This window comes from Tamandua tetradactyla, chromosome X (genome assembly GCF_023851605.1).
Source record: "Tamandua tetradactyla isolate mTamTet1 chromosome X, mTamTet1.pri, whole genome shotgun sequence".
In the NCBI taxonomy this organism is placed as follows: Eukaryota; Metazoa; Chordata; class Mammalia; order Pilosa; family Myrmecophagidae; genus Tamandua; species Tamandua tetradactyla.
Window position 1 is genome coordinate 139,078,313 of NC_135353.1, and position 12,585 is coordinate 139,090,897.

At 42.4% G+C, this 12,585-nt stretch overlaps 1 protein-coding gene across 1 annotated transcript in view; it reads left to right on the forward strand.

Moving 5' to 3' along the window:
- The first annotated feature begins 1,355 nt into the window (after positions 1–1,355).
- Positions 1,356–12,585, forward strand: part of TMEM47 (transmembrane protein 47) — a 32,084-nt gene continuing 20,854 nt past the window's right edge. The window contains exon 1 of the mRNA XM_077145890.1: positions 1,356–1,822. Within this exon, the coding sequence (XP_077002005.1) occupies positions 1,597–1,822 (226 nt within the window). The 5' untranslated portion in view covers positions 1,356–1,596. The remainder of the gene's footprint in view (positions 1,823–12,585) is intronic.

Genomic DNA, 12,585 nt, shown 5'->3' on the forward strand with positions numbered 1-12,585 from the left:
AGATAGTGAGAGATCTGGGAACATTTCCCCCCAAGTGACCTGCTCAATACACTTCTCTCACAGGAAAGATGGAAAGTAATAAAAAAGATACAGGAGACAGATAGCACTCCGCCAATCACAGGCTAATAATTCACATAACTTCAATTTCAACAGTCCTCGCGGATAGAAAACAACAACCACACAGGGTCTCCTAAGACCGGGGACAATGTCGTATTATGATGGCTCCTTTGCCCGGAGCCCACATTAGGTGCTCAATAAATATTTGTGGATGGGTTAGTTTTCCACTCAGGAAAAAAAAAAAGTGTCTTTTTTCCAACGCGGAATCCTGGGCTAGTTCCTGCGGGGACAGGGAAAACTTAATACCCAGAGAGGGACTCAGATGCTACTTGGTATATTGCAAAGCGGAATGAACACAGGCGGTAGCAAACACGCAACCAAAGAGCTGCGGTGATGCAAATAAGGTTTACTTTTCGCTTTCCGGAGCTCTCCTTTCCATTTTAGTGCCTAACATTCCCGAGCAAACGCCACACACCGGAGGCGCAAAAGAGTCGAACCCAAAGAATAGAAGCGGCAGCAAGCAAGGGGGCAAAGTAAGGAGACAAGAAACACCGGGGATGGGGGTGGGGGCGATTTCCTGGGTCAGAAACTAGGTCCTTCGGGGGTTTGAAAAGAGAGAACGAAATGCCTTTAGTCACTTTTCTCCTTCCTTCAGCTCCTCACGTTGAGAAATCAGCCAGGGGCAGGGGCTGTCGTTACATCACTGAGAGAGAGCACCTTTCCTTGCTCCAACAACCAGAGTCGAAATCTAGGAGGAATCAACATCTTACACCTAGAAAAGGACCACTCCCTGCTCGCTAAGAAGAGTAAACCCACGTGACGGAACTGGAGGGCAAACGAGGCGACCCGCAGCGAGTGCGGCCCGAGCCACCATCCCCCGCCCAGGGGGCCTGGCATCTTCGAGGAATTGCCCCGTGCAGCTGCTTCGGGCCAGCGGGCTCGGGTGGGGCTCCGCGCGCCGGGCATCCGGGGTCAGGGGACGCCGGCTCCGCGCGCGCCGGGCATTAGGGATTTGGGAGAACCGGGTGCATAGCTCCGCGCTCGCCGAGCACTTGGGGGTCTGGGAGAACCAGGGCACCGGCTCCGAGAGCGCCGGGGAGGGGGCGGGGCGGACCCGGGCGGACGCGAGCCCACGGTGCCCTGAGCCCGAGCTCGACGCCGCCTCCGCGCGGACCCTCGACTCCTCCCCGCTCGGCGACGCCTCCCGCAGCCAGGGGAGGGGTCGGGGAGGGGCCGGGGCGGAGCGAGCCGGGCCGCGCCGGGGGCGGAGCGGGCGCGGGCAGAGCGCGGCGCGGAGCCGGCGGTGAAGGTCCGCGGCTCAATCGGCGTCGCTGCGGCTGCCGACGACCACCCGTCCCCCTTCCCCGCCCCGCAGACCTACCTGCGCGGCGCGGTAGGAGGCGCGCGGAGCCCAGAGGGAGCGAGTTCCGTCGCGCGGCCGCTCGGCTGCTCCCTCCATCGGAGGTCGGGTGTTCCGCTCTCGGGACCCGCCTGGAGTCCTAGCCTCCTGCCGGGCCGGCGGGCAGCGGCGCCCCGGGCATGGCTTCGGCGGGCAGCGGCATGGAGGAGGTGCGCGTGTCGGTGCTGACCCCGCTGAAGCTGGTCGGGCTGGTGTGCATCTTCCTGGCTCTGTGCCTGGACCTGGGGGCCGTGCTGAGCCCGGCCTGGGTCACGGCCGACCACCAGTACTACCTGTCCCTGTGGGAGTCCTGCCGGAAACCCGCCAGCTTGGACATCTGGCACTGCGAGTCCACGCTCAGCAGCGGTGAGGGCCCGGCGCGCCGCGACCCCCTGCCTCCCGCTCCTGGCTGCCCAGGACAGCCACCGCCCTCTCCCCGCTTCTGTGTTCCCCACCCTTGCCCATCCCACCCCCTCCGTGCCCTTCGAGGATCCGATCTCGGGCGCTGGCCGCCTCCCTGACAGACACCCCGTTGTCCCCTCTCCGATCGCGGTCTCCAAAACCTAAAGCGACGTCCCACGCCCTCTCCCGCCTCCCCTGGCCATTCCTTCCGTTCTGGAGTAACACATATGCTATTTTTGGTAATTGTTATAATTTAGGGCGAGAACCATGTGGCTGCGTTAAAAATGCAATGCCTTCCACATCCCCGTTTAAAAAGAAAAACGCCCCAACTCCACCAAGACGCCGTGGGATCTCTGCTCGGCCCTCCCCATTCTTCTCTGTTTTCTCCCTGCTTTCTCCAGGAGGGATTTGCCTGAGTTTACCTTTCAGTGCCCACGGTTTCTGCCTCTTCTACTCCATCTCATCTGGGTTTTCCCCAGCGAGTTTTGGTTTGGATTTCATTTGCTTGGGTTTTTTGAGGGATTATGGAGAGTTGGGATAGGGACCGGCTTCATTTCCTTATTGGGCAACGTGGTGGTTGGTTGTGTGTTGCCTTCTCCCCCACCTTCAGTGCCTCCCCTCTCTGCCAGACCTTTCTCTTCTGCATAAGCTACTCCCAGATGTCTGGAAAGTTGTGGCTTAATCAACCAGTTCACCAGGTCTAGAAGCTGCAAATGGATATCTCTGGTGAACAGGAGAAGGTAGCCCAGAACTACCATTTCCAGCGGGGACTTTCCTGTTGTACTTCCTTCTTGACCCGGTTACCTTCTCTAGCGCCTCAGTTACCTCCGTGGTAGAAGTTGGCCAACTATTTCTTGCTGCAAACCTTTCCTTTCTAATCTTGATCCCTCAACTGCTGGTGTCAGAGCAGAGAAAGAAAGTAAAGGGAGAGGACCTGCCCCTGATTTCGTAGTGATTTTACACACACACACATGCACACCCCTGAGAAACTCGTTAAATTCCTTTGTGACAGTTTCATGTCTTCTCTGGGACTATTTATAAAGCTTTACGGAAACGTTTCAAGTTCCAACAAAGTTGGAATAGCACAAAAGCCACAAGAATCTGATTTGCCTTTGTCTTTGGTTTCTTGTTATGAAAGATTAGTTCCCTTGGTTAAGTTTCCTCCGTAACTTTAATTTTCTGTTTACTAAAGGCTTTTTCTTCAATATTAACTTCAAAATTCCCGTTGAAGGGTTTGGGCGTTGTTCTCTAATTCACTGTTGAGGGGACGGGTCTGGCAGCAGAAGGTCAACATTTAGGCCTTTTAATTCTTTCAGGGTTGGTTGTTTACAACTAAAGATAAAATAAATCTATGCAATGCCTTTCTTCAGTAATCAGGGGATCCAAATAAACTTTGGAGAAAATGTCTTTTCTTTTCCCTCTCAAATAGAAATGGAAATTTATGTAGAGATGCCAGCTTCAGCAGGTCTCCTTGGCAACGTAAATCTTTTGCCCCATTCTCACTGTCTTCTGAAATAATAGCCCCCCTGATTGCATAAAGCCTTTTCAGATAGGTTAGAGAAACCAGCTTCAAATCCTACTTTCTTTTCAGGCCATTATCCTTTTCTTTGGGCCAGGAATGTGGGGAATAGGGAGAAGCCTGCTCCAGTTTGTCTTGCAGTATGCCATGGTTTGCTAATCTTTCCTTAATTGCCTTCAGAGCCATTTATCTCAGCTTCCCACTGCCCCCCAAGCAAGAAAAAGTCTTAATGCAAATGTAGTGGTAATAGGATTCTGCAAGGTAGAAATGAAAGGTTTGCAAGTTTCTGGGTTTTTTTTTTTTTTGTATGTTTGTTTGTTTGTTTTTCTACCCATTTGCTGAAACTCATTCCCCCGCATTTATTTCTCTTTGGGTTCCTGAAAGTCAGCTTTAGTTTCATTTTGCAAAATAGTTTTCAACCCAGAAAAAAAGAGTTCATAAGCAAATGTCTGGGATGGGGTAGAGGGGATGGATAAAGTAGAGATGGTTTGTTCCAGGCTATTTGGAACAAGTTCTTGAGTGTCTTTATATAGTTGCAGTTCATTTTTGCTCTCCAAGGTTGGGGGGTAGGGAGGGGTCAGGAAAGGAAACAAAATATAGAAAAACTGCTCTGTGTCTTCTCTTCACAAAGATCCTCTTTCTTAAAATGTTATGTGGACTTGAGGCTTCTGTCCACCAGTGTTGGGAAACGAAGGGAGAGAAGCCTGAACCGAAACCAGCAATGCTTTTCTTGTCTTTCCCAAGCAGCCTGAAAGCTTTTTCCAATCTGCTTGCTGTATGGAGCTGCAGAAAGCAGGGAAGGAGATGGCTTTTTCTGATCATTTTAGGAGATCCACTTCATTGTGTCTCAAAATGAATTATCTTCGGAGGCTCTAGCAAAGACAGTTTTACCAAAGGCCTTTTACCAGGATCTTCAGGGCTTAATTAAAAGCCTTTGTCTTAATTAGAATGAAAACTACCATGAAGTAGCAAGCTTGTATTTACAGAAGGGAAATTTCAGGAATGTTTCTCCTGAACATTATGCCCTAGTTAGGCCCAGTTGCTAGTGAAACTTTCCCCTCGACCATTATTTTGAAAGCTGCATTGTAATTTAGACACCAAATATGCTTCGTTTGCTGTTTATACCCCGTTTTATGGTTTGAAGTGAAAGCAGAGCCATGCCTCTGTGTCATCCTGGTGTATTGAAGGTTGCGTCAGCACCTCTAGTATGAACCAGTAATCCCGGTGTCAAGTCAGCCGGAAGGCAAAATTTTCCCTGGTGCCCCAATTCACTGGATGGGAGACAGTCCAGGCCCTCATCTCTAAGCTGAAAAGTTTCCAAAAAGACAAATGAGAGAACGGCTGACTATTACATTCGTGGTGGAAACAAAAAAGAAAAAAATAATAAAATATGCATGTTAGGAAGTTTAGAATACCACATGGCTGCAGCCATGGAATTTTTTTTGTTAAGGATAGTTTTCCCCACTACCATTTTTTTTTTTTTGGCAGCCTCTTAATACATCTTAAATCTTAAAAAAAAAAAAAAAAGATGATAAAATGCTTTAGACTTGTGCCTAGTCACATTTCATTTTGATAACTTTTTTGAAAATACAGTTGTTAGGGTTTCACAGTCATAACAATTACAAGAGAATCCTTAGTGCAAATAGCATGGGTTAAGTGTGTACAAAATCCTGATGCCTTCAACTCCACATCCAACGGGCTATATTGTATAACCCCTAGGGTGATTTTACAATTCTTGTTTACAATTTATAAGCATATAGATATGTCATATAAAGCAGATTGCTGTTTGAAGTCAGTATGATTTACTGATTGAGCCAAAAAGCCAGGACATGCAGATGGCCAAATGCACACATTTTACTAGAGAGTTTGGGGAGGTTTGGGGATATATCAAATGCATTTACCCATCTTTCAATCCCCAAAATCCTTGCTTCAATAGTTAGTGCCTTTTTCAAGGATTATTGTTAACATCATTCATGTACTGTCCTAAAAATAGCTGTATTTGTAACATGAGTCACTGGCAGTTTTGAAACGGCAGGGCACCCTATGCTAATAACAGGTGAACATTATTATCCATTGATAAGAGGTTCTTTTAAAGGGTTTTGTATGTAGCTCATTTTTTTTAACTGTAGTATAAAAATCCACTTGAAAAGGCATTATAAGAAAATCTATCTTAGATGGTAGTTTAAGATGAACCAAACTTCCTAAACACTCGCAAATTTAGAAAGTCTGAAATGCAGTGATTCTGAGTTCAGACAGATATTGGCTCTCATATTTTGAGTCCATACCTTAACTGGGAAACAATTTCATTGAGAAAGCTCATAATGCTGCTTCCTCCAGGAAAGGTTCAGCTTGTTGCTTGAAATGAGGTGATATTGACGCTTGTTTACAAATAACTCAGCTAGCCTAGGGGTATCTACAGTTATACCGTCTTCTGGCTTCCTTGAAAACAGCATAAATAGAGCAAATGCAATTTTGTTTAACCTAAATAGCATAAAAAGAGAAAAAAATGGGTGGAAAATTAACAGCATACCAGTTAGCATGAAAACATTCTCAGGGAAAAACAGGTATAACAAGATCTTCACCATGATTTTCTTTTAAAATTGCCCTAGCTTTTTAAGTTCCCCAGGTTTACTTTTCCAAGGGACATTTTAATTTTGTAAGCAAGTAGAATTCCTCTTCTGCTCACATTTATAGATGGATTACAGTCTCCGGGGAGCCACTTAGATCGGTCTTTGGCAGCTAAGAGATTTGATGGGTGTGTGAAAGCCTGACTTTAATTAAAAATTTGAAACCAAAACAAACAAACAAAAGCATATAGCCAACGGTAAATTTCATCTGCTGTCAGGAAAACATTTCATAAATTTCAAGGTTGTGTTTAAGCGTAAAATTTCAAGTTTCTGTTTAATAGCAAAGCTACTTAGAAAGGCCATGAATATATCCAGTGCCACTAGATGTACAAAAGGGATTGTTGATAATGGACATAGTTACACATTGTAGGGATCTGATGCTTCAAAGTACAGTCCCTGGAATATGTACTTAAATACCCAGCCAACTTTTATGTGAACTGTGTTAACTATAGCAAGGCAGAGTAGTATGAAAAATACATGAGGCTTGGATACTAAAGGACTCAAACTTGACCACCTCACAATTGTGTAACAATACACCTTCCTTGACCTCTTCAAAAAGTTTGTTGTGAAGATACATATAGGAAAGCACCTGCTCATTAGGGGTATGTTTCTTCCTCGTTATGTATTCAGAAAAACAAACAAAAAGTAAGTATTTTTATCAATAATTGAGGACTTTTCTTAATTTGTGTAGATTCTTTGCATTGAATAATAATGTACTTTGTTAATTTCAAGATTCAATCTGTTTTTTTTCATGAAGGCAGTTCTTTAATTCTCATTGTTCTCACCAGTTTTTAAATCTTATATTTTTCTTAAGCATTTTTTATTGTGAAATATGATATAAATACAAAAAAGCAATAAATTTTAAAGTCCATTATAACAAGTAGTTACAGAACGGATTTCAGAGTTTGATATGGCTTACAGTTCCACAATTTTCGGTTTTTCCTTCTAGCTGCTCCAGGACACTGGAGATGAAAAAGAAGTATCAATTTAATGATTCAGCAGTCATACTCATGTAGTAAATTCTATCTTCTCTGTTGTAACTCCTCCTTCCCCTTTTATCCTTCTCCCAATCTTTAGGGGTATTTGGACTATGCCCATTCTAAGTTTTTCATGTTGGAAAGGGTTTTAATAATAGGGGATAGGGGAATGGAACTAGTTGATGTTCTGGAGAGGCTGGCCCTCTGGGTTTCAGGACTTATCTGGCCTGGAAACCCATTTGGAGGTCGTAGGTTTCTGGAAAGTAATCATAGTGCAGGAAATTTTGTAGAGTTTCAGACAGAGCCCTAAGTGTTCTTTAGGGTTAACAGGAATCGTTTTGGCTGGTGTTTGGCAAATTGTAGTAATTGGCGATACCTAGCTGAAGCTTACATTACAGTAGCCTTCAAAATAGCATCTCGACACTATCTAAAGTCTCTTAGCCTGATTTTGTTACATCTCTTTTTTCCTTTTTGGTCAGAGAGGCATTGTTGATCCCATGGTGCCAGGAAGAGAGAGAGATGCCACATCTGAGCAACAAAAGAGGTTTTCTGCATGTAACTCTTAGGCAAAACTGTAGGTAGGCTTAGCTTCTCTGCTACAGAAATAAGTTTCACAAGAGCAAGCCTCAAGATCAAGACCTTGGCCTATTGACATGGGAATCCTTAATGTTTGAGATAGTATAGGTGTTTCCCTGGTGGTATAGCTTAATAGTTCTATAATTTTCTCCAGTCCCTCAAGAGACTTTGCCAATACTTTTTAATTATCTGCCTAAGGCTGTCTTGGATGTATCCGGGTATTACGTTAAGCTATACAGAATTACCAGCCCTCATTCCCATTCTGGGCTCCGTGTAGTTTGGGTTGTTTAAATGATCTATCCAGACAAATTGAGTTATATTATGTGCTGCAGAAAATTTAGTGTTTGCACGAAATAAATCTCTCTTGCTTTGGTCTCATACAGTCAAGATTAAATCTTATTATTCATTACCTAGCATTTAATGTTGTTCTTGGCAGATCATGCTCACACAACAATTATCCAATAGTTACTTTTTCTGGAACACTACTGCAGGCCAAACACCTCAGTTATTCCCACTGTCACAGTGAACCTGCAATGTAGTTAAAGTTATCGACATATATTACTGAGGAGACGTGGGATTTTAACAAGTTTACCAAGGTCATAATTAATAGGTGATAGAGACAGGTTTTTACCGAAAGTGTTCCAGTTACTAATGCTGGAAAATAACCCACCCCAAAAGCTAGTGGTGTAAAATAACCATTTAATTATGCTGTGCACCAAGGTGTGTGGGAGCCTTGGCTAAGGATGACTTGAGTATCTGGGGACTGGATCATTTGGAGCTGCAGAATTGTCTTCCAAATGGTTTCACTCATGGGTTTGGCACCTTGGTGGGAATGTCTGGGCAGCTGGGCTCATCTGAGATTCTCCCTGAATTGCCTAACCATGGACTGTCTCACATGATGGTCTCAAGATAGTTGGACTTCTCACAGGATGAATGGTTTCCCCCAGAGTGAAGGTTCTAAGAGAACCAGCCTTTCTAGTCTAGGAAATACCACAATATTCCTTCCACTGCCTTTTTTTTTTTTACACTGGCAGGCCCCAGGAATCGAACTGGGGTTTCCAGCATGGCAGGTGAGAATTCTGCCTGCTGAGCCACCGTCACACCGCCCTCTTACACTGCATTTGATGGGCTAAAAAGGAGCCATATGGCAAGCCCAGATTCAAGGGGAGGGGAAATGGACTCTGCCTTTTGATGGGGGCATGGCAACTTCCCATTGTAGAAGAGCAGGTGGGATAAGAGTTGGAATCATCTTTGGAGCATACAGACTGACACTCAGGAGTCTAGTCACAAATATATGTTCTTTATTGCCTCCAAAGAACAAAAGTAACTACATATGCTTTACTTAAGAACTTTGAATTTATCATATAAATAATGTCAGGCTGGGACGAAAGCTGCCTTCCGCCAAACATAACTTAAATGATTGTCACTTGTTTGGCATCACTAGGGATCTGGGATCAAATGAACTCAAGAACCTAATCTGTTCACAAATAAAAACCCTTTTGTGTGTGTGTTGTATGTGTGTGTGTGTATGTATGTAAAGCTTTAGGTCATCATTGGTTTGGTGTCTCAAATGACCAGGGCAAAAATTGATTAAGAATCTGTTCTGTAATCTCCTAAATCATGCTGCATGATAAAAGATTACTTTTTTTTTTGAAAGTTTTGAATGTAGACACATTCAATGAGATGTGCTCTTTACAAGAACACTGCAACATTTAAATTCCAGACAGCAGCCAAATTTCATAGGAGTTGTAGAGTTTTCTGTTTGGTTGGTTGCTTGGTTTTTCTTGTTTGTTTTCATAACAATTTTTCTCTTGATAGTTGTCCATATATTGAAACCTAGCACATTTGGAGTAGGAGAGGCTTTAAAAACAATCTAGTCCAATTCCATTTATTGCGATGGATAAGGAAAATAAGTTACAATGTTAGCAATTCAATAGAAAAGTTCCACTTAGCCATAGTAGTTGTGGAGGTTTGTGTTTCAAAATTTCCTGTCCTATTGCGGATAGGCTCTCTTGGTGCTTGAAGGATTGTTGAATAATATGAATCTTTTTTTTTTTTCACGTGGGCAGGCACCAGGAATCGAATCCGGGTCCTCTGTCATGGCAGGCAAGCATTCTTGCCTGCTGAGCCACCGTGGCCCGCCCTGAATAATATGAATCTTGCATAAAGTGGTTTAAGACTACATGTGAAATAGATGTCTGCTTTTTATAAGATTGTTTATCATCCATGATTTGATTGCACATAGAGTTTAGAGAGTTTTCAAGGAGATATACTTGAATCATACAATGATAAGTCAATAGGTTTTATATATTTATCATCATCAAATTTATATTGTTATCATATTAGTCAGGGTTCTCCAGAAACATAGAACCCACAGTGTGTATGTGTGTGTGTGTGTGTATGTGTGCTATTATCAGATTTATTATAGGAATTACAAATCCAAATTTCTTAGGTCAGGCTGTAAGCTGGGAACTCTGAAGGTTTTGATAAGTTCCCCAGGAGAAGTTGGCTGGCTGAAGTAGAGATGGAAATTCTTCTTTTGACTGCTGAAGTAGTTAGTTCACCCTTTAAAGCCTTCAACTGATTGGATGAGACTGCTCTCATTGTTGAAGGCATTCTCCTTTGTTGATTGTAGATGCAATCAGCCATAGATGCAGTCAGCTTACTAATTATTTAAATCCAGGGAATACCCTCACAGTCACAATCAGGCTGAACACCATAACCTAGCTAAGTTGACATGTGGACTTAAGGCTCAGTTATCCTAGCTAGTCCTTAAAAATTAATGCTTTTTTCTTTAAGTTCTTCATGATGGGGCACTTTAAAATACTTGCTTAATTTTAACTCGAAAAACAATTCTAAATATATGTGGAAGCCTGCCATGTAAGTTTCTTAAATTGAATAAATTAGTATAAATTTTCACTAGAGCAACCTATTACTGCATTCTGGCTTTTTAAAACAACGATATATTTATTTATATACAGAGACTAATTTATCTTTAAGCAACATTTCGCCCTCAGTTACATGTCAAAGGCACTGACGATCAAATCCTATCAATTTCAAAGTATCTGATCTTGTCCCTTGAAAATTAGAAAAGGACACCTTCCTTACCATAGTTGCTGCTAAATTTATGTGGGATTTTGAGACACTGGTAGATCATCAGTTATCCTATTCTAGTCTAGTCCTCCCTTTGGCACCAAAGACTTCCTTTAAACAAACAAACAAAAATAATCTACAACAATGATGCTTCCATGGTTTCCCAGAGAACCAGGAAAATAAAATCTAGGAGATCATCTTTGTCTTGACTGGCTTATGAATTGTTGTGAGATTTTAAATGATGGTTTAACGAGCCACATTTCAAGGTAATGTCACAAATATTGATTTAGTCTTTTCAAAATGTATGTTTATAAGCAAAAAGATTAAAACAACAACAACAACAAATAGAAGTGTGATGCCTGAATCACATAGTTTCTGTGTATACAAAGACTCATGCTCAGGGAGTGCAAGGGTAGTTCAGTGGTAGACTTCCCATCTGCCATGCCAGAGACCCGGGTTTGATTCCTGGTCCATGCACTTCACAAAAAAAAAACAAGTAAAAAAACAAGCAAGCAAAAATTCAACAGAATGGTGCTGCAATTACGGGATAGTCACATGGAAAAATAATGAAATATGACCCCACCATACAGCATAAAAGAAAAAAGCTCATCCTCAAAATAATTCAAGTTTTCATTGAAGGAGATTTAATTACTGTAATGTTTAAGGCTCCTAAGTCAAAATTTTACCAAAACATTCCCATAATTCTTTGTGAATGCAACCTGGAATCTATTTCTAGCACCACTAGATGACTTAAAGAGAGATAGAAATGACTTCTCACCTCTGTTTTCCTCTTTTCACATATATACCCAATGAGTTAACTTCATTGATTTCCTAACAGGGAGTAGACATTATCCAGGCATAAATCAACCAGTCAATCTGTGTGCCAGGCACTACTTAATAGGTGGTGAGGGTAACAGCGATGAAAGAAACACATGATTTCTTGACCTCGCGAAGCAAATATATTAGAGGGGGATTTTTTTTTTAAGTAATGAAATAATATCAATGTATAAAGTGCTGTAAAGGAGGAAATATAAGTCTGCCTCTGCAGATTGTTCTAAGAAGGGATCCATATCCTAAAAATGATTGCTAACAGGAAGCTGGTGGGGTAGTAGTTTACCAATTTCATCCCTCTGTATTTGCTAATTGATGGCTGTCTTTCTTCAACCCTTCTCTCTTATTATCATTGGCTGCCATAAAGCCATCACAAAACCTTGTTAGTTGCTTAGAGGGAAGTGATCCACTCAGAGTCCTGATGTGGGTTTTTTGCTTTCCTGCTTTTCCAAATTGTTAACTTACGTTTTTTTCAAAGGGTAGAAAAGGAGCAACGTTCAGTGTAACAGATTTATCAAAATTTTATAGGAATCACCGAGAAAAGAAATTACTGTTGAGAAGTACTGGAATCCATTGGATAATATTAGTTACCATCAGACGCTAATGAAAGTTTTCTAATATAATACACAGTATTACAGCAGTCATCAGAGATGATAGCGTCTTTCTTTTTGTCTAAACACTGAAACGTGCTCTAATAGCAAGGCGATCTGCTAAGCGCAGTATACAATAATTTTATTTGTGGGAAAAAACACCATATGTTATAGTATTTGGATTACAAATTACATTTCCACCAGATTTCCTACGATACAATTCTATGAAGTAGCTACAATGTTCCCTTATTTGTTAAAGAAAAAAGGATGTGTATTCTTCTAACATTGATACAAAACAGCTCAAAGGGCTGGAGTGAAATTGTTGTCGTGGATTGAAAATTAGGAGCCTGTTTGGAAATTTTGGACATCCAGAACTTTCCAAAAGTTTGGCAAGATGGACCAGGACTTTGGCCCATTAGAGTTGTTGCATCACCTATTTGGACAGTTACCAAGGATCATTTATGAAGCAAAACACAAGGTTGGCACTCTGCTTTCCACGCAGTCTTTTTCTGTG